At 39.0% G+C, this 21,360-nt stretch overlaps 1 protein-coding gene across 8 annotated transcripts in view; it reads right to left on the bottom strand.

Moving 5' to 3' along the window:
• grik1a (glutamate receptor, ionotropic, kainate 1a) overlaps positions 1–21,360 on the bottom strand; it is a 75,574-nt gene that overhangs the window by 9,088 nt on the left and 45,126 nt on the right. For 4 of the 8 annotated variants that reach the window (XM_053475753.1, XM_053475754.1, XM_053475756.1 and 1 more), the window contains 11 exons: positions 18,250–18,431; positions 14,896–14,949; positions 14,477–14,650; positions 13,588–13,731; positions 10,375–10,482; positions 7,249–7,359; positions 6,924–7,127; positions 6,330–6,553; positions 5,337–5,455; positions 3,027–3,244; positions 291–516 (listed from right to left, as the gene is read on the bottom strand). In XM_053475753.1, coding sequence (XP_053331728.1) covers positions 291–516; positions 3,027–3,244; positions 5,337–5,455; positions 6,330–6,553; positions 6,924–7,127; positions 7,249–7,359; positions 10,375–10,482; positions 13,588–13,731; positions 14,477–14,650; positions 14,896–14,949; positions 18,250–18,431 — 1,764 coding nt within the window. Of the gene's footprint in view, positions 1–290; positions 517–2,342; positions 2,609–3,026; positions 3,245–5,336; positions 5,456–6,329; positions 6,554–6,923; positions 7,164–7,248; positions 7,360–9,316; positions 9,560–10,374; positions 10,483–13,587; positions 13,732–14,476; positions 14,651–14,895; positions 14,950–18,249; positions 18,432–21,360 lie in introns of those variants that run through there. The other 4 variants (XR_008355583.1, XM_053475758.1, XM_053475759.1 and 1 more) reach the window with 4 other exon arrangements.

Below are 21,360 nucleotides of genomic sequence, written 5' to 3'. Positions count from 1 at the left end.
TGTTCCTCTTATTATTTGTTTAATTTGGTTCTCACAACATTTAACTTTATAAGACGAAACTACATTTGGATCCTATGCACCATTAATTCCTAACAAATATTTTAAAAGTATTTAAATATTTAATGTAAATTTTAATTTAATTAAGTATTTATGTAATGTAATATTGTTTGTGTGTTTAGAATCTACAATATAGAACCAGCATATAGTATTTGAAAAGAAGGGAATTTTGTTCCCTGGAAAAAACAAAAAACAAAAAAAACAAAGCCCTTAAATCCATCAGCTGCACATACCTATAGGTGTGCCTACTCCATACCCTTTGGAGTCTATGAGTCCCCCAACCTGAGTGAGATTACAGTTTCTCTGGCTAATGTATTCTATGCTTGTGGACTCCATGAGGAGGGCGTAGTCTGTGGTGAGGACACGTGTGATGCCTTCTCTATTATTCTTCACCAGGGCCGTGTTCTTCCTGCTGCTCATGAACGCCCACATCTTTTCGTATGTTGAGATCTTTGACTTCTGAAGGCAAACAAAAGCAAAGCAAAGTTTCTAAGAGCTAAAAAAAATTAAAGGGGAAAAGATCAGTCCTTTCTGTGTGTTTTATTTCTCAGATCTCTTTATGTAGATATCAATGTCAGTTTATTGACAAAAATGGGTCAGATCTTTGCAGCTAATGTGTACTAACCGTGTACCCATTGCCTCTCAGGATGAAGTAAAGAAGGCAAGGTGTCACTGGTATGCAGCCTGTGTGCGAACTAAGCCAGGAGAAACAGAACAGCTGCATCCTGATTCCTTGTGAGCGGTTTCAATTATTTTTGTTCATCTACATCAGATTCAGGAAAAAGTAATCATGAGCTTTAATCTTTTCTGGACAAACCCATTCTGGCTGTGCCAGACTAGCTTTCGTGACCTGTCTCTCATTTTGTTTTTTTTCTTTCTTTTACTTTAATATCACTGTTTATTTCTCCCCTCCAAAAAGGCAGGTATAAATAATCTTTTATATAAGCAGCACAAATATAGCTTATATAGCTCATACATACACACACACAAGCATATATAGCCAGAGCGCACACACAAGCGGAGCTGATTCACCTAGGCTTTAGCCGGCGGCCTATAAGAGGGAAACAGTGCTCATATTTGTTCTCTGTTTTTGCAAACTCCGTGAACTATGAATACGCCAAGACAGAAGCTGCTTCCCACCTTGTCTTGTGCGCACATTGTTACCTCTGCCTTCAATTTACCCCCTGCTCCGTGCTGCTCATCTTACCTCGCAACCACTGCAATGCTCCACAGCGTAAACCTGATTACAGTTTATACCTTAAAAGCTTTTTTCTGAACATCTGTGTTTGGTGGAACTTGGTTTCCGTGTTTTTCTCCACTTTGCCAACACATTACAATACAGTAAGCCCCCAACTTATGAACAAGTTTCGCTTTGGGGGAACGCTTGTAAGTTGGATTCGTAAGTCAGACAAGTGTGTCTTGTACACATTTGACATAAAAAAACAAACATTCAGGTTTGATGTTTTGGTTCTGGTTAGACCTTTGTGAGAGTGTGACTCCAATGGGGGATTCCCCTCCAAGGGGAATCCTGGTGATGCAGCAGGGTCAGCTGACCTCGTTTAAAGGGATCTCTGGAAAACGTTGGGGGAAAGACAACTCTACATGGTCTTTACTGTGCGCTTGAAGAAACACGATTTTGTCCCAGAACTCTTTCAGTCTGTGGACTGTCTCGTTGAGGATTTTCCGAAATGGGGGAAATCGTGATAGCTTTACAGGACAGATATTTTCAATCATCATGCTCCCAGACTGATTGAAACCAGTGAGGCAGACTCATTTCTCCTGCTCCCCCACATGCACACACATACTATATACCGGACTTATACTCAAACCACCGGATGCATATTTTATGCATTCACTTACACACTGAAAATATTGTATATAATTGTATCTATTGGTTTCTGGTCCACTGCAGTGTCTACTTTTTGTACAATACATGTGAGCTACTTCTGCGATTTGTTCGTACATCTGCGGTCTGTTCGTATCTGCGTACATTTGTAAATCAAATGTTCGTAAGTCAGGAACTTCTTGTACATATGTATATAGAAATATTTATATTATGGTGACTTCCTCATATGTGTATTAGAGTGATTGAAAATAGGGATGGAAATGTACTGACAGGTGGAACGAGTACTTTAAAGACGTGATGAATGAGGAAAAGGAAAGAGAACGAAAAGTAAAATAGGTGTCTGTTATGGAGCAGGAAGTAGCAAAAATGAAAAACAGCGGGGTGAGGAGGGTGTTGAAGTGGATAAAGGGTGGAAAGGCAGTTGGTCCTGATGACATACCTGTGTACGCATGGAAGTGCTTAGAAGGTAAGAAAGTAGAATTTCTGACTATTCTGTTTAACAAGATATTAGAGAGTGAGAGGATCCCAGGGGAATGGAGGATAAGTGTATTGGTGCTGATTTTTTTTTAGAACAAGGGAGATGTGCAGAGCTGTGGCAACTACAGGCAAATGCTGATGAGCCATACAATGAAGCTGTGGGTAGGAGTAGTTGAAGCTAGGTTAAAGGCAGAGGTGAGCATTTGAGAGCAGCATTTGGGTTCATGCCTAGAAAAAAGTACAACAGATGCAGTATTTACATTGAGGATGCTGATGAAGAATTATAGAGAGGGAGTTGCATTGTATTTTTGTAAATTTAAAGAAATCTACAGCCTCAAAAATATATTTACAGAACCTTAGAGCCTTAATGAAGGCTATACTGAACAAGGGTAGCAGAGACATTTCAATATTAACTGTGCAAAGGAGATTATTTCATGCCTTCAGCAATGTTTAACAATGGTAAAGAAAAAAAAAAATAGAAAAGACTGTGGAATTGAAATATGTGTCAAAACTTTTAACTGGTACTGTGGTATAATGGAAAAGCTTTGCCTTACAGAATAAGTTAAGTCTGTTCAACAGATTTGTTTAACAGATGTTAACAGAGAGCACATACAAAAAAATGTTGAGCTATTGTGTGAGATCTTACCTTGAAAAAAGTCATGGTGGAACCATCTCTCACTGCTCCATATTCTATTCTCATCTGTTTGGCCAGATCATCAGCTGAATCAATTGGAGCGTCCATCCGCTCAACCGTGAGGAAGGCAGCCAGGTTAGCAGTGTAGGATGATATGATGATTAGTGTAAAAAACCACCAAATCCCCCCAACAATCCTGGTAGATAAAGTTTTAGGCATCTGGTCTGACCCTATCACAATAAGTACAAGCATTGATCAGCCCAATATAAGAACACCTATAACACAGGTTAATGTAAAACCTACACAACTAAAAGTGCTAAAATAATAAATGATTTATGATTTTTATAAGAAAAATAATAAATAAATAAATAAATATATATATATATATATATTATGCACGTCCATATTAAATAATATAATGGTAATAGGAAGAGTATAGGGGTGTGTAAGGTCTGGGCAGGTGTCAGTGGGGGGCAGAGTTCAATAAGGAGACAGCTCTGGAAAAGAAGCTGTTCCTCAGTCTGCTGGTTCTTGACCTGGGACACCTGAAGCGCCTACCAGAAGGCAGGAGAGAAAACAGTTTGTGGGTGGGGTGACAGTAATCCCCAAGAATACTGCGTGCTCGACGCACACAGTGTTTTTTTTTTAATGTCCTCAATGGCTGGAAGTGGAGTCCCTATAATACGCTGGTAACAATCCTGGGCAGTTTTCACCAAACACTGCAGTGCCTTACGCTCAGCAACAGAGCAGCTTCCGTACCAAGCTGTGACACAGTTGGTTAGGATGCTTTCTATTGTGCAGCGATAAAAGTTCACCAGAGTAGTTGAGGACAGCTGGTTCTTCTTAAGTGTTCTCAAGAGGAATAGGCGCTGGTGGGCCTTCTTGACCAGGCTAGATTTGTGGGTGGACCAAGATAGGTTCTCCGAAATGTGTGTCCCCAGGAACTTAAAGGAAGAGACAGGCTCAACAACCATTCCGTTGATTTGAATGGGTTCATGTGAACCTCTTCTTTCTTTCCTGAAGTCCACAATGAGCTCCTTGGTCTTATTGGTGTTAAGGAGCAGATTATTGTCCGTGGACCAAGTGGCCAGGAGCTTGATCTCCTCTCTGTAGGCAGACTCATCATTGTTGCTGATGAGGCTGATCACCATAGTGTCGTCTGCAACCTTGATGGTGTTGTTGATCCATTGATCCATACACAGGCCTGCAGTCATGGGTCAAGAGGAAGTAAAGAAAGGGGCTCAGCACACAGCCCTGTGGTACGCCAGTGTTGAGCGTGACGGTAGTGGAGCAGATGTGGCCTGACCTCAAATGCTGGGGTCTGTTGGTCAAAAAGTCCATAATCCAATTAAGAAGTGAGGTGTTGATATCCAGATCTCTAAGTTTGGTGATTAACTTAGAGGGTAAAACAGTATTAAATGCTTAGCTAAAGTCAACAAACAACAGTCGTGCATAGGTGTTTGTATTGTCCAAGTGTACAGAGTGCAGCGCTATGGAGACTGCATCATCTGTGCTCCTGTTGGCACGGTAAGCAAACTGGTGTGGATCTAGTGAGGATTGGAAAGAGTCCTTTGGGTGTGTAAGGACCAACCGCTCAAAGCACTTCATAATGATGGGTGTGAGTGCTACTGTGTGGTAGTCATTCAGGCACGTTGGGCTAGAGTGTTTCGGCACTAGCACAATTGAGGTAGATTTAAAGCACGCTGGTACAGCTGCTTGGGCAAGAGACATGTTAAAAATGTCTGTGAATACAACAGCGAGCTGCTCTGCACATGCCCTCAGTATGCGCCCAGAAATACCGCCTGGTCCAGCAGCCTTGTGCACGTTGATCCGGCTCAGTATGTTGTAGACGTCAGATGAGGTAAGTGTGATGGGTGAGTGGTCAGAAAAACATCCTAAATGAGCTGTGACGCAACGAAAAAGGTCTGGTCTGGTGAATCCAGATTTACCCTGTTCCAGAGTAATAGGCATATTACAGTAAGAAAAGAGGTGGATACAGTGATGCAACCATCCTACATAGTGCCCACTGTACAAGCCTACAAAATATAAGGTTAGCTAATTACCCAAATATACTGAATGACTAGGTTTTTCCATCATTAAATTTTTTCTTTTTCCTGATGGCACGGGCATATTCCTAGATGATGATGCCAGTGCAATGCCAGGATTCGTTGAGCTCAAATTGTGAAAGAGTGGTTCATGGAGCATAAAAAATAATTATGGATATTTGCAAGGGAAGAGTTTACACAAAGTGTCTGACTCTGCCATCATCAAGCAAGATTTTATGTAACACAGGCAAACCCACACATTTTTTTTATTTCCTACCTTGCCTCATAAGTGCTGCAACTCCAAACCACAAGCTGTTTGACAACGTGAAGTTGTTTTCCATTACATCTGATGAAGGATTACAAGGATGAGGGTTATACCATTCATATGGTGTGAACCTGTATGAAATTTGAGCAAGAAAATCAAGCATACGCAATACAAAGCCTTGCCAAAAAAGAATTAGCAATTAAATATTTCATATATTTACTGCAGAGGAACAACACTTCATCGTTATAGGACCTACTTATGGAACCTAAAGACATATTAATTTACATTAATCGTGCTAAAATTGAAGCATAAAATTGAAAATTAAAGAATGATAGAGACAACTGTTACACACATATTCTGTAATAAATTTTTTTAAAAGTAAACAACAGATCATGATCTAAAGGCCCTATAACCTTTCAGTATCACTGTCAATTTCAAGCAAATGTAGACATAAACACTCATACTGGAATTATTTATTTTTATTAACTACACGGTTCAATGTTGAAGTTCAGATTTTACAGTGTAGTGTTTTGGATTTCCATTTTAACAAATGTGTATAGCATTGGTAAATTGGTTTCTTTATTCCATTTTGGTTTCTATTTTTAAAAAGGATTAAAGAATATTTTAGCCATTCATAATAAAAAATACATATTATATATTAATTATAATGTTGTTACTATCTTTGCAATGAAACTCTAAAATTCAAATTGCCTAAAGTCTACAGGATGCACAAAATATCTTTTGACTACAGATATGCCTGGATAAGGGATATAAAGAACTCATAAAAAATATTAACATTCTCAAACTAAAAATATCTTTTAATGTTACATTAAACTCTACAGTGTAATTTTTTATTATTTTTACTGATATGCTTCTAGGAAGTCGTTTGTCTGATTAAGTATGGTCATTGATTTAAATTTATTTGTGTTAAAAATGTAAAATGTTAAATCTTAGGCATGGTGGAAAACAGATTTATATATAATTTATATATACAATATACAGTACCTAGCAATAATGAAAAGCACACAACTGACTCCTAGACATGCCAGCAACACATACATCCAGATGTCTGGGGTGAGAGGGTTGAGGAAGGAGAAGACTCCAGGATTGGTGCCATTGGGTTTACGGTACAAGATACTAATCCCCAGTGTCATAAATGGCTTAGAGAAGTCTATGACCTTCTCTCGCACATATGTGATGGTCAAAGGTGCGACAGCCAGATCTGCTATCTGAAGAGAAAATGTAAAGTTTGTTTTTTTTATTTCGATTAAAGCAGTTTAAAATTCAAAAAAATTCTAGGACAAAGACTTAAAATACTGCACAAAATTACTGTAAATCAAATAAATCACATAATGGTAATGCAAGTATAATTGAATAAGGAAACAGAAATATTATGTGGTTGAGAAAAAGAAATAGTTATTTCTAAATCAATCATCCAATTAACCAGAGAAGCATATGTTGTTGTTATACTGCTTTACATTTGTCCTAGGATGGTAGCGAAATACTTTATTTCACTGTCTGAAAGACTATCTCAACTTTCTGGACTTGTAAGATGTAAAATGCTTTAATAAATTAGGCTCTTCAGTGTTTGAGACTCACATGGTCAATAAGCTCCCTGACCATTCCATTCCATTGCCCCTTGTCATTCTGTGCACCGTACTTTCCATCCGACACCAGCTTGACTTCATAGCTGAACCCCAAAATATTGGCGAGCTCCTTCAGCAGATCCAAGCAGTAGCCTTCAAAGCGATCATTCCCATAAAGCACCTTATCAGACTTCTTATACATTACATATGGATTCTCCTGGAAACACCAATCAAATCCAAGACATTAATAGGCCTACAAAGAAATTAGTAATTAATAACATTGTTATTGCTAATTACATAGTGAGAAATTTCTTTAAAAGTATCACTTTTAATTTTACCAGAATTGTGGTAACAATCAGCGTTCTGTTTGCCAGTGAGTCTGTAATGTTATTAGAGTTGTCTCTTTTTTCAACCAAGTTCAGACCAGTGTAGGATTTCCACACCCCGATCTGTGAGTAATGCAAAATTAATATATCGCAGAAAGAAACTTAGCCAACATATTATAGGGTCGAACAAATACGGGCATGTAAAATATTTAAAACAATAACAGAACACTTACAAAATATGTATACAACAAAGGAGAATGTGGAAACAAGAATATACTTTTCTGGGGAAAATGTAATGTTTCCTACATAATGGTGTGATGGTAATTTTTATAGATGTCTTTCCTTGAAAAAGCTTTAGTTCCATGGTTCATTATTCTTTGCAAATGATCTATGCCTTTAAGTCTTATGTGTAACAATGGTTTAATTTACAATACAATTTACAGTTTAACAATAAAATACTGTTCAGTAAAACATACTATGATTTTGTTGAATTAACAGTTACAAAAACATGTAAAATTTAGTGAATCATATGTGTTAACTGTGAAAGTAACTAAAAAGAGGACCAGCAGGGAGTAGTTATCTTGTATTCCAGACCAGCATTATCTTAATGAGGTTAGGTTCATATTATGGAAAAGGGAATTTCTGGTTTAAATTTAAGAATAGGCTTGAACCGAATCAGCACAAAAACAACTTTATTAAAACTAATCCCGCATCAGAACAGGGGAAAGGGTTTATTTTTGTTTACACAGGAATGAGGCCAAACTAATAATCATGAACATTTTGTGCAGTACTGCATTAATTTTATATATTGTCATATTTGGAAAAAAAATATTTAGTCTATCAAAAAAAAACATATCTTATATGTAAAAACAAGGTAATAATGGAGTGTGACAGAGAGCTTAAAGACATGGGTATAAATGGAGTTAACGCTTTTCATGGAAAGTTTGAAATGGGAAGAATTTAATTCCCCTGCAGCTTAAATCCTGAACTTGCTAAAAAAAAAAAGAGATCAATAGGAGCATATTGACTGCAGCATAAATGTATAAAGCACTTCTGTCATTTTAATCAATGTGCTCCGGTGGTTTAAAAGTACTGTACTGTAGCTGTTAGCAATAAGAGAATTAAAGGCACGGTGCCATAAAATGACAAACCTGCCTTTGTTTGGCAATGTCTGTATTAACAACACCATAAACCACTTTAAACATAGTACATGCCATAGAAACTGTGTCCCTCAAGGGATTTCTAGAAGCAAAAGACAGAAATAACATTCAAAAATAAATTGAAACTTCTGTCCGGGAATCAACTGTGTTTTTGTTGAAGGCACACTGAGAAATATATTGTTTCCTAAGAATTTAATACTTACACATGAGCAGTGGTTTCATTACATAAAATGTACTGTAAACAGTACTATAAATTCTAACGTACACTACAGATTTTCAAATCTCGATTGTGTTTTTAAATGTGCAGGAAAAATCAGTGGAGGAAATTAGTGAAAAAGTTTTACACAGGAAAATGATTCTGGGAAAGGGACACTTTTTTTAAGACCTGAAAAATTAATTAAAAAGACTACAACAAACCATAGTCCACAATTTTGTACGACGTGGTTCACCACCATCTACATGCTTCCGAAAAAATAAGCATATAAACATTCTGAACATTATTTGCATTTTTTAAAATTAATATTGGTTAACAAATTTTATTTGTATTAATAAATCGGTAATAGGTTATAAAAATTTAATGATAATTTTATTGTTTTAAATACATTATTTTAAAAATATTTTTAAAATGTTATAAATAGACAAACTTTTAAAAGCCGGTTAAAACTGTGTTTAGTATTTAAAAAAAGTATAAACCATCATGAAAACCATTGTCAGAAATAGGTCTACTGTATGTGAGAAAGGCAAGGCAAAATGTAAAGAAACAAAGTAAAAAAAAGTGAATCAATTGATCAGAGTCATTGCACAGACATTCGACATATTCAATAAACAAGGAAATGTCAAGAAAAAGATTAAAATATCCACAGAACCAAGGGTGAACGTATCACAATCTTTAGCTACAAGCTGGAGTGTTGCTAAACATAGTCTTGCCGTTTGCACTAAATATACATTCACCTAATACATTATATGACTGTGATCATACCTAACTGTTATCTTTCCTTATCTTTTTCTTCCTTTCTCTCCTCTCCCTCGCTCAAGCTACAATGATCCAGACATGTCTGACTCCTGGTGCCCTACTTCTGGTTGGAGATCTTATCTCATGGAGGGCCGTGTGGTCTGCTTGAGATGCATGTGGAGACTGGGGACGGTTTCACTCCTGTAGATGGCTGATGCAGATAGCAAAACTAACTCCATATTAACTTAAACACATCTTCTGTTATATTGAACTGCCAGCCGGCTAACGCACAGTATGACTGCAAAACAATTCCTGCTATCTGTTATCACCCAAATAATGATGGATTTCCAGTTGAGTCCCTCCTATAGCCATCTCAGGAAGTTTTTCCTTGCCACTGACACACTATGTTGCGTGTACAAAATGCTAAAGTGCTATACAGACTTCCCTTGTTTAATTGTTCCATTTCACTATTCTGTGTAAATTCTACAGACTGTTGTGTGTAAAGCTACCAGAATATTAGTATGAGAAGTACTGTACTTAAACCAATCCGTCTGTTATCACCAACCATTTAATAATTAAAGTCATAGAGAACAAACCTTTTCCCCATTCTGATGCATAATGTGAACACTAACTGAAGCTATTAACCCATATCTGCATGATTTTCTGAACTTTGCTGCTGCCATGTGATTGGCTGATTAGGTAACTGCATACAGTAAATGTATGTGTTCCTATTGAAGTGGATGCTGATTGTGATGATGAAGTTTAAAAGTGAGCAAAGAATTCTCTGTCAATTTCAGAGTGCCTCTTAACACCAAGTCCAGACTGAGTCTGTTAATTGTTGGAGCATTGAATTGTCCAGACTCTTTTTCATTTTGGCAAAGAGATCAATTATTTGACTTATAAATTAATCTGATCATCTATGACCTCTGTAAATCCATACTGTAGAGATATTCAGGCTTTGACATTTGCCAAACTGAGAAGTAAATAGATTAACAAGCTATCTTGTGAAACACTAAGCTGCCTCACCTTTCTTGTACCTTCTTCCATAAGGCTGATGAGGTCCAAATCATAGTCTTTCCTCAGTCCATCAGTCTTGTTAAGGACAATACGTCCTGTCAGGCCATCCCATTGAGCCTGGAGTGTCCAACACAGTAAAGAAGAGATACACACTTAGATGAGACATACAGTTATTTATAAGGTTTTATCACTGTAAGCTGTGTACAACAGGATAGGTTAGCTTTTGAGCAAGATCAAAACAAATAATTGTTCTCCCTCTCATAAAGTTTACTGGTTTGTTTTCATATATCTGACTACTAAACTACTAAAATGACTGAAACATCTCACTCTAAAAGAAAGTAATGTAGTGCCTTTTGATATTTAAGTAATTACCTATCCCTGAAGCTTTCCACATTTCATGGTGTTACATTTTGAAACTAAACGGGAAATATTTGGGTTTACAAAAAATCTGCAGTTTCCCAGCCCAACCCCTAATAAGGGTGATACATTTTATCTACAGCTGCCTCAGGACGGGGATGATTATTAGCCTACAGACTAGGGTCTGTAAGGTTGGGTAAAATAAAAAACTACACACTGCTTCATGCCTCAAGAGCCCAGTTTTGAGCACTCCTACAATAAACAGTAATAAGACATGGAAAAAATTATGTCATTCAACTGGGCTGACTGGACCATGAAACCGAATGTGACCAAGAGCCAGAATATACACAGATCAGCCATAACATTAAAACCATTAACATTAAAACCACCTAGGATTTCCGGTTTTTCTCCATGTGCCACCAGGGCTGGCTGGCCGTGGCTGCAGTGTCTGACACCAGGACATTGGCAGTCGATGTGGTGCTGTGTGTTGTGGGTTGGGGCCTGCATGGATCTGACTTATTAATGGGGCACATCCCGTGTGTGCTTGATCAAAGTGGGGATTTGGCCGCCAGGTTGGTGCTTTAGGTTTTTTTCCTGCTGGGTGTGTGTGTATGTGTATGGGTTCACTGGGTGTTCTGGTGCCTTTCTATCATGGGCAGCAGTTTTATAGGTAACCCAAACATATAATCAGGAGTTATTTGAGATTCAGCTACCGCAGTGTCTCTCTCTCTTCTCCTTCAATCGTTTGATATGGCTAAAGCAATTATGCCTTCTACCTTGATTGTTTTCTTTTTTTGTTCTCTTCCCACACTCACTTATAAAGACTAATAAGACTAATTAAGCACAAATAATATTCTCCAATTTATTCTCATTTGTGAAGTCTTATTAGCCTTGAGGTCTGAGAGATTCCCATTAAAAAAATTTGCTCTCCACATTCACAGAATTGTGATGTTCATTATTAAATCAGTCTGTATAATAAAAAAACAAAATATTAAACTGTTGTTACATAATATAGTGCAATTGTAATATGCAAACTATTTGACATTAACTAAATTTTTTTTAATGATTGGTGTTCTGCTCTCACAACAACATGGGATTTATCGGACTTAAACATGACCATCACAACCAGGATTTACTGTAATGTGCAATAAAAATTTTGAAGTATTGAAAACAAAAATAACACATTATATAAACGATAATTGTCCATCTGCCATGAAACAAAAAATTCATGTAGTTACACTGCATTTTCATTCAAGTCAAATCCCTGTGAAAATATTAAAAACTGCATTTTTTTGGCTGATGGCACTTACCTTAAACTATTCAAGCCTAAAAAACCTGCAGAACCTTATTTAATAGTCATAATTTGTAAGCACAGAGTAAGCACAAGCTATAAAATGTAAATGGCACATGATGTACACTGCATGGTGAGGAGAGAGTTAACACTGACAGGGTACATTTATCAAAGACCACCCCCTGCCGCAATATTCTGACCTGTGTTATACCTCTGTCTTTCACAGCCTAGAGGTGAAGTAAATAAAAGTGTAATACATCACATAAACAAGGTTTGTGATCAGAAATACTAATGATATTTAGGAACTAAAATGCAGTTAAAAACTGCAAAACGACCGGGGTTTGTTGGGTCTTTAAGATTTCTTTATTCACCATGAGGACTATGATATGGTAAAGCTACCTAGATTCATATCCATATGCCTACTGTAATAAAGTTTTTGGTAGCATTGTGTTTTATAGTAAAACACTTTTATAATAAAGCTTTGTTTGCAACTTTACCTGATAGTTTACTTTTTAATGTCTTACTTACTTTGTAAGATAAACATAAGTTCTTATGCAGAAAACACCAAAATAAGAATTCTTCCATAAAAAGAGCTGCAATCTTTATTCATTGCACTGCTAAACCGATGGATATACAGTAGGACATCCATGGATGCACTTCGGCTTCATCCTCCTGCTAACAACTGCATCACAGCTGTGCTATATCCAACAATACAGCACAATCTTACAACAGTTCTATAAATATAATTTATTATATTCAGATTAGGATTCGTTTCCTTATTTAAACCATTACTTTGATCCGCCATTATTTTGCTTACATAATCTTCTTAACTAACTAACTAAACTTCTAATACTAACTGACCGCAACTGGCAGAGCTGGCGACTAACAGTTAGCCACCAACATTGTAATTATCAGGGGTGTAAATACAGTAGTTTAAAATTTCTACTGATACTATGTAGCTAAATTGTGAGGACAACAGATAGTCATAATGGTGGATAGTCCTGTAAATCTCAAATTTTCTCTTTATATTTCCACCTATTCCTCCTTAGGATATTAGCTCCGTTAACTTCTGGGATTTAGGATTAAATCCCAAAAATAATTAAATGGAAAGCTTGTAAGTATCCAAACACCACACAGTGCCCCTGATTAGGGGTTACAGAGGGATTTGGGATTCAGCCTTGTTTTGGAAGCTAGTTAGCTTTCTAGCTTGGCTTAAGCATGAATAACACAACATGGAGGCAGAATAACTTAGAAGCAATTATTAGGTAGAAAATATATTGCTTAAAATAACAAAATTATTAGAATTGTTTTCTTGCAAAAATTGCGCCCGTGACTGGTTTTGAATGTGTATTTGGCATTTTGTGCATTCCGTAGGCCTACTTTCACCCATGCTTCGACTGACAGTGTAACTGATTGATAACGTTCAATCAGATAGCTTGTTTGAAACTAACTGCTGTATAATGTATATTTTGTTTTGTGCTATTTTTGCACATGATCTATGATTAGCTTTATTTACTGTCATTTTGTGTTATTTTGAACACTGCCAGCAACAAGTGGTACTTATGCGCACTCACCTCCTTAAACAGGTTCATAAAGCGGGGTCCATACCGCCATGGTTTGTGCCTGTGGCACTGCAGAGAGCTTACTGTCATCTGATTGGCCCGCTGTGATGCCACAGCAACCATGGACACAGCATCATACATGAGTGCGGCTGATGTCTGCAGAGAAATATAAAGCATTACAAAATGTTTCTAGCTCAAATTATGGTCCATGTCATGACAGTTGAATGCATTAATGCAAGGTGACTGTCATAAGGGAGTGGCTACTAAGGGCTGCTGCAATGGCTCGCATAAAGGGTGGGAGAGACAAAAAGCCCTATGGCCTCAATTTCAAATTGGGTACAAACTTGCATAGGGATAGTGTTAGGCACTATTTTGTATGGATTGGTAATTTTTTCTGCTGCAAGACATGTGATTAAAAAAAAAATGTTTAACATGTGTAGTAGGTGTTATTCAGGCCCCAAAGACTAAATCTTTGTCTAGAGAGAAACCTATAGAATGGGCACAAGAGGTGATTTTGAAGCTGGGAGCAAAGCTGAGAATCCCTTTAGTCAAGGGTCATTCTAGGAAACATCTTTTTAATGAAAATTGTTCAAATATTATATGTAAAAATACTATCAAAACAAAACAAGCTTTAATTTTTTTTTTTAAATAAAAAAGTCTATAATCAAAGTTAAATGTTTTAATTAAGCTTTATTGCAGGTGTTGCCTAGTCTTTATATGATATAATATAATATAATATAATATAATATAATATAATATAATATAATATAATATAATATAATATAATATAATATAAAAAAATTCAGAGTACACTAAAAGTGATGAGATATACATAAAAAATATACATGAATAAATAAAAGCTTTATTGGATGGATGTCAACTGAAATAGATTAATCCTTACAGTCATCATTCCACTCATCAGCCCACTTTCAGGTCTGTAGGAAGAAAACTGCCATTCAGAACTCCATTTCTGAACAACAGATGCAACATTGGGGTTGTCCAGGTTTAGCAGACGAAAAGCAGTCATGTTTACACCACTGTATCGGTATGGCTCCAGGTCAAGTGCAAAGAAATCCTTAAAAGTAGACAAGAATGATTTTTTTAGACAGAAAGAAAATGGCGGGAAAACCATGAGAGAAATCATGGACAGGGAAAAGGCATACATACTGTCCACTGATTTTTAAATAGCAATATTTGCAATACAATAGAGATTGTGCAATATTTAGTTTTTGAAAAATTAGATTTTTTTGCATGTGCATTTTCACTGCATTTAAACTCAAAACAATCCAAAATTTATAAATGCTGTTTTTAAGAACTTACCAAAGTAGTGAAGAAAAAATGGTAGTACTCAGTCATCATCCCCATCGACATTAACTATAAATACATGTAAAAAAAGAACAAGAATGTACTACATCTTAAAATATAGTGCAAACAGTCATATTTTAAGCATAATAAAAGGTTTAACATGTTTAAAGATGAAAAAGAAAAGAGCAGTACTGTCACGCTCTCAGCACTTTGCGCTGATCAAAGACCGCTTTCCTTTCCCATGCTGTCAGGCTTCTCATCATGCGGTCATGTTTTCCCACGCTATCATTGCTCCTAACACGGCCCCTGACCGCCCCGCCGGCACACCGGTTTCTTATCTGGCGCTGATTCCTTCCGGCTAATAAGGAAGTGCAGCTGTCTCGCTGGATTATTGTGTGTTGTTTCACCGCAGTTTTATTGCATTTTTGTTCATGATAGTTTCACGTTGCCGACTTTGCTTGTTTTCTCATTTTTGCCTCTCATCTATCGATTTGTAATTGTCACTACACTTGGATTTAACGACTTTGAACTTTCGCTTTCATTTCATGACTACGGCTCGTCTTTACGTCTCGGCTTTGACGCAGCGCATACAGATTTTACGGCTCTAAACCACGCTCGCGTTCCCTCGACTACGGCTCATCTTCACGTCTCAGCTTTGACACCACGCTCACGGATTTCACTGCTCTGACCCACGCTCGCGTTCTCTCGACTACAGCTCATCTTCACGTCTCGGCTTTGACACCACGCTCACAGATTTCACGGCTCTGACCCACGCTCGTGCTTTCTCGGCTACGACTCGGCTCCACTGGAGCGCTGGAGAATCAAGGCGCACTCCTTGGAAAACACCAGGAGTAACTCGTCACCACCAGGCAGACACTTGCTGATGGCCCAGGTGCAGCATCTCCAGGCGCCTACACCTCGGAGCATAACCCCAGAGCTCCCATGAGAGCCACACCTACCTCGCCCCACCCCGCATTTGACTATGCCATTGAGTTTCGGACCCTAGCCGCCTCGAGTGAGTGGAATGACAGAGCCCTAGCAGATGTTTTCCTGGAAGGGTTGTCAGAGGCACTTAAGGATGAGCTAGGTGCCCGAGAACGTCCCTCTGACCTCCACGAAATTATGGATCTCGTGGGGAGGAGTGACTCACATCTTCGTTCTAAACGGCCGACCCAGGGGTCACCCCCCACCAGGACATCTCCTCCTCCCAGGACACCCTGCCCGTCCTCACCTCCATCTCAGAGCAATCAGGATGAGCCCATGCAGCTGGGCAGAACCCACATCTCCGAGAAGGAGAGACACTGCTGCCACCTGGAGAGAGCCTGCTTTTACTGCGGGGGTTCAGGTCACATGCTCAAGGACTGCCTGGTAAAGGGAGGCACCCTCTAGTCAAACCGGCAGCCCTAGAGGGCGTTCCTCCTGACAGACTCCCAGAACATCACCCCCTGCTGTCCGTAATGCTAATTATTAATGGCCAAGCCCACTCTATTCGACTCCAGCTCTGACCGGAACCTGATCAGTGCCGCTACTGTCAGGGCTTTCAGGGTTCCTTGCAAATCACTGGGCACTCCGCTGGCAGTCCAGGCCCTAGATGGGAGCCCCCTACTGGCCATCACTCACAGAACACTTCCACTTACTCTATGGTCGTCGGGCAATCATTTTGAGGAAATTGATTATAAATAAATCACATGCCACCTTAGTCCTTGGCCTCCCCTAGTTAGCTCTCCATGGCCCTCTATATTTCCAATGTCCCCACTGAGTACCACGATCTCAAGCACGAGCACCGGCATCATGTTCGCCAGGTTCTACAGAGGCTCTTAGAAAACAACTACGTCAAGGCAAAGAAGTGCGAGTTCCACAGCTCCTCTACCATTCTCTTGGGCCTTGTTATTTCCCCTTTCAGGATCGAGATGGAGCCAGCCAAGGTCCAGGCAGTCTCCGAGTGGCCCACTCCGACCTCACGACAAGATGGCGCCAGTGAGGTCGGCTGCCGTCATGACTGCTCCGACCACCTTTTCTTTGTTTTTGTTTTTTAAGTTAGTTTTCAGCGTTTTTAAATCGGCAAAATTACCACCATTGAGTACATTAGGTATGATAGAGACACTCTTGTTTCTATTTGTATACAATGTATTCACAATTTGAAGTTTTTAACTCCGGATCCGAGAGAGAACAGTGGATGCAACGCGAAGCGGCTTTGAGGGAAACAAGCCGGCGTCAGGAACAGGCTGAGAGCTCGTGCACACCGCACACCTCTGCCTAGCATCCTGCTCGCAACGTTCAGTAACTGGAGAACAAGCTTGATGACCTCAGGGCCAGGATAAAGTTCCAGAGAGACATTCGGGACTGCAATCTCCTCTGCTTCACCGAGACATGGCTGAACTCAGCGGTGCCAGACCACGCGATCCAGCCGGCCGAGTTCTTCTCGGTTCACCGCATGGACAGGACAAGGGACTCGTGTTGTTCCTCTCACACGCTCTTGCACACCAAATCTGGAACTACTGTCCATCACGTGTCATCCTTGTCTACCTCGGGAGTTTACACCGGTCATAATCAGCGCCGTTTATATTCCACCACAAGCGGACACGAACACTGCCTTATGCAAGCTGCATGAGGCACTCACACAGCACCAGAAACAACACCGGGACGCTGCGCTTATTGTGGCGGGGAACTTTAACATTGCCAACCTCAAACACGCAGTGCCGAACTTTTATCAGCACATCACCTGCCCAACCAGGGGCAAAAGGACACTGAACCACTGCTATATAACGGTCAAGAACGGCTACAAGGCACTATCTCGCCCTCCGTTTGGTAAATCCGACCATGCCGCCATCTTCCTCATGCCAAAATACCATCATTAAGTTTGCTGACGACACCTGAAGGAGATTAGGAATCTGGAGAACTGGTGCCAGGGGAACAACCTTCTTCTAAACGTTAGTAAGACAAAAGAGTTGATAGTGGACTTCAGCACTAAACAAACATGGCTACGAGCAAGATGAGCCCTGTTACGAGCTGTTGCCTCATACAAGAGACAGGCTGACCGCCATCGTTCCAAGACCCTCAGGTATCACGTAGGAGATCATGCTCGCCACCAGAGACATCCCCCTAAAGACATTTTCACGCAAGCTCTCTCCACGTTTCATTGGCCCATTTACAGTAACCAAGATAATCAATCCATGCACTGTCCGACTTTTACTTCCCTCCTCCATGCGACGCATTCACCCCACCTTTCACGTGACCCAGCTACGATGCATCGTAAATTGTCCTCTAAGTTCTGGATTCATCTCTCAAGCCCAAGAGCCATTTCTGACAAGTACCCAACACAAAAACTTTAAGAAAGTTTGTCAAATTGTTTTGCATCTGCTACTGTACCTGTTTAAGCAACTTTGAAGCTATTTGGTAGGAGCAGTCAAAAATGACATAGAACTCCTGCTCTTTCTTCATCTCCTTGAGAAGGGGGCGAGCGTCCCTGCTCCCCATGGGCAACTGACGAATACGCACCTTCATACCACTCCTGGATGGTGCTTTAATCACTTCCTGCATGCGCATTAGGCCTGTTGAAAAGTAAACATTAAAGGACCTTAAATGAAGGACAAGAAAGAAGGAAAACAACCACATTATGTGCTGGAGTAGTTGCATGTTTTTTAATTTCCCTGGTGTTAGAATAGTGCTGCTCTGAATCTGAGCCCTAATTGTCTACTGTTGAATTATCTCATTCAACATGCTTATACATCTTATACTATACAGTACTAAAGGCCAAAATTCTGCTTGTAAAAATGGAAGGTACATACAGTTGTTAAAAACAGGAGACTACTTTAATGAGACATGAAACAAGTTTGGAAAATTAAACTTGTTTCACTACCCCAGTGAGTGAACTAAACAGAAGCTAATAGTAGTGAACAACACCATAAAATAAAAAGACAAGACAAAGAGCCAACTGAAACATAGGCTCTATATAAACAGGCTCAAAATTTAAAAGGTGCATGTAAATACAATTAGGACCATGTGACTCATAAAGTGCATACAGGGAAGTTGAAACAAATGTCAAATAAGTCCTACTGAATGCATAAGTCAAAACCCAAACCCCAAGGGACAGATATGGGAGGATCATGAAATGTACAGTCACCTCAAATGAATAACCAACGCGTTTTTTTCAGCCCAGAATGAGCACTTTATATTTACATAGGTGGGCGGAACTGGCAATGGTTCTCCAAAAACAATATCTGTTCAACTTGCCTACTTCCCAAAGTGCGACCTGGTGTCACTTCAACAGCATGTACAAGAAAACTTCATTCATCAAACCAGGCCACAAATTTCCATTGGTCCATGGTTTAGTTTTAATGCTCATAGGTCCATTGTGGGTGCTTTCGGCAGCAGACAGGGGTCAGCATGGGCATTATGCAGCTACACAGCCCCATACACAGTAACCTGTGATGCACTGTTTGTTCTGACACATTTCTATTATAGCCAGCAATGACTTTTATACCAATTCATGCTGCAATAGCTTTCTTGTGAAATTGGACCGAACGGGCAAGCCTTCATCCCCATGCACATCACTAAGCGCTGGGTACCCCAATTGTTCACTAATTGTCCTTTCTTAGATCAAATTTGATGGTTACAACCCACAGCGTACTGGGAACGTTTCACAACACCTGCTCTTTTAAAGATGCTCTGTTTGACCATTGTCAAGGTAATTCAGTCAATTATACTTGAAAAGTATAAAAATGCTTAAAAACTGCATGTTTACTTGCTGCCTGACATATCTCAGCCCATGACAGATGCCATTATAACAAGATTATTAATGTTTTTCGTTGTTATTCACCACCTGTTTATGGTTTCAACATTGTGACTGAATAGTGCATGCTTTTATTAACAGGAAGCAAAACAGTACAGCAATGAGTTGTGGTATATCACATTTCACGCTCAGCAAACACTGCAGGATAAGCCAGTGGAGGGTAAATTTGGAGCTATGTAGGAGGAGTGGTTGGTCATACCCTGCAACATTCAGTCTCATTCAGGCAAGTGAAAATCTATACAAAGGTTTTCATTATATAATATATGCGGTGCTCAATTTGAGGGGGGATGCGGCGAGATGGCATCCGCCCTGTTAAAAAAAAAGACAAAACCCATCCCCTCTGTAAAACCACAACCCTACTATCCCCGTTAGATTAATAATGCTGTTTATTGTGTAATATTTGTCATGAAAATGAAATATCAAAACTCTCTACATATGAACTAATAATGGCGATTAGCCAATCAGAATTCAATATTGTAACGTGCTGCTACCAAGCTCAAGCAAGTTTGTGTAATTTATATAATCGAAGGTTAAGTTCAATATGAGAGTTTTTTTAATTACTGACAGCTTTAATGATTATAAAAGATGAGTTCTTTACCCAATTTGTGTAATTTCATTTTTAATTAAAATAATTGGGCTTTGTTTTTTGATTAGACTTTGTGGCCTAAAACTTTAAAATGCCATAATAGTAATTTGATGATTATATTTTTTATTGTACTTTTATAATCCTCCCCAGATGAAAACCATGGAAAGGATCAAATGATAGTTTTGACAATTGCATGTTTAAATGCACGTTTTGTTAAAACAAAAAAATTGTTTTGATGGCTCCAAGCTGATTTAATTAAGTTTATATTTGTTAATAAAACTGTTCGTAAAAATTTGACATTGCACAATCATTTTGTAGGTCAGCCCAGTCCAGGCCCGTCTGAAGTTTGCCAGGGACCATCTGGATAATCCGGAGGAGTCATGGGAGAAAGTTCTGTGGTCAGATGAAACCAAAGTCGCCGTGTTTGGAGGAATAAGAATGATAAGTATCATCCCATTAATACCATACTTAAGCATGGGGTTGTAAGCACCATGCTCTGGGGGTGTTTTTTCGCACAGGGGACAGGACGCCTGCACTGTATTAAGAAGATGGATGAACTGGGCTATGTATTGTGACATATTGGGCAAAAACCTCCTTCCCACTGTCAGAGCATTAAAGATGGATCGTGGCTGGGTCTTCCAACATGACACAAAGTACACACCCAGGAAATCCAAGAAGTGGCTCTGTAAGAGTCATATTTCGTAATGTATTATTTGAACATTCGTTGTATGATTATTGACGCATGATTATTTGAAATTGAATGAAAGATGGAGGGCACAGTCAAAAAAGAGCCAAGTTCGTGCAGTTGGTGGAATTTGTTGACTGACAAGCAAAAGTAATGTCAAACCCACTCTTTGGAGACCTTGATGCTTTGGCTAGTGATTAGAAACACTGTAACAAATCTCTTCAAGGATCCAAGCTGAACAAAGAAGGAAAAAGAGGTAGCAGCTTTGTAACTGGTATAAAACAGGTTGGTAAAAATCATAAAGACTTGATTACAGCACAGACTAATAGTGCATCAGTTATCAGTGCTTTCACTAAACCTTGTGCATTCTCTGAGAAAAGTCATACCTTAGATGAATGCTACCAGTTCAATGCTAAG

The sequence above is a fragment of the Clarias gariepinus genome, chromosome 17 (genome assembly GCF_024256425.1).
Source record: "Clarias gariepinus isolate MV-2021 ecotype Netherlands chromosome 17, CGAR_prim_01v2, whole genome shotgun sequence".
NCBI lineage: Eukaryota > Metazoa > Chordata > Actinopteri > Siluriformes > Clariidae > Clarias > Clarias gariepinus.
The sequence above is the reverse complement of the archived record's forward strand: the minus strand, read 5'-3'. Positions and strand labels throughout refer to the sequence as shown.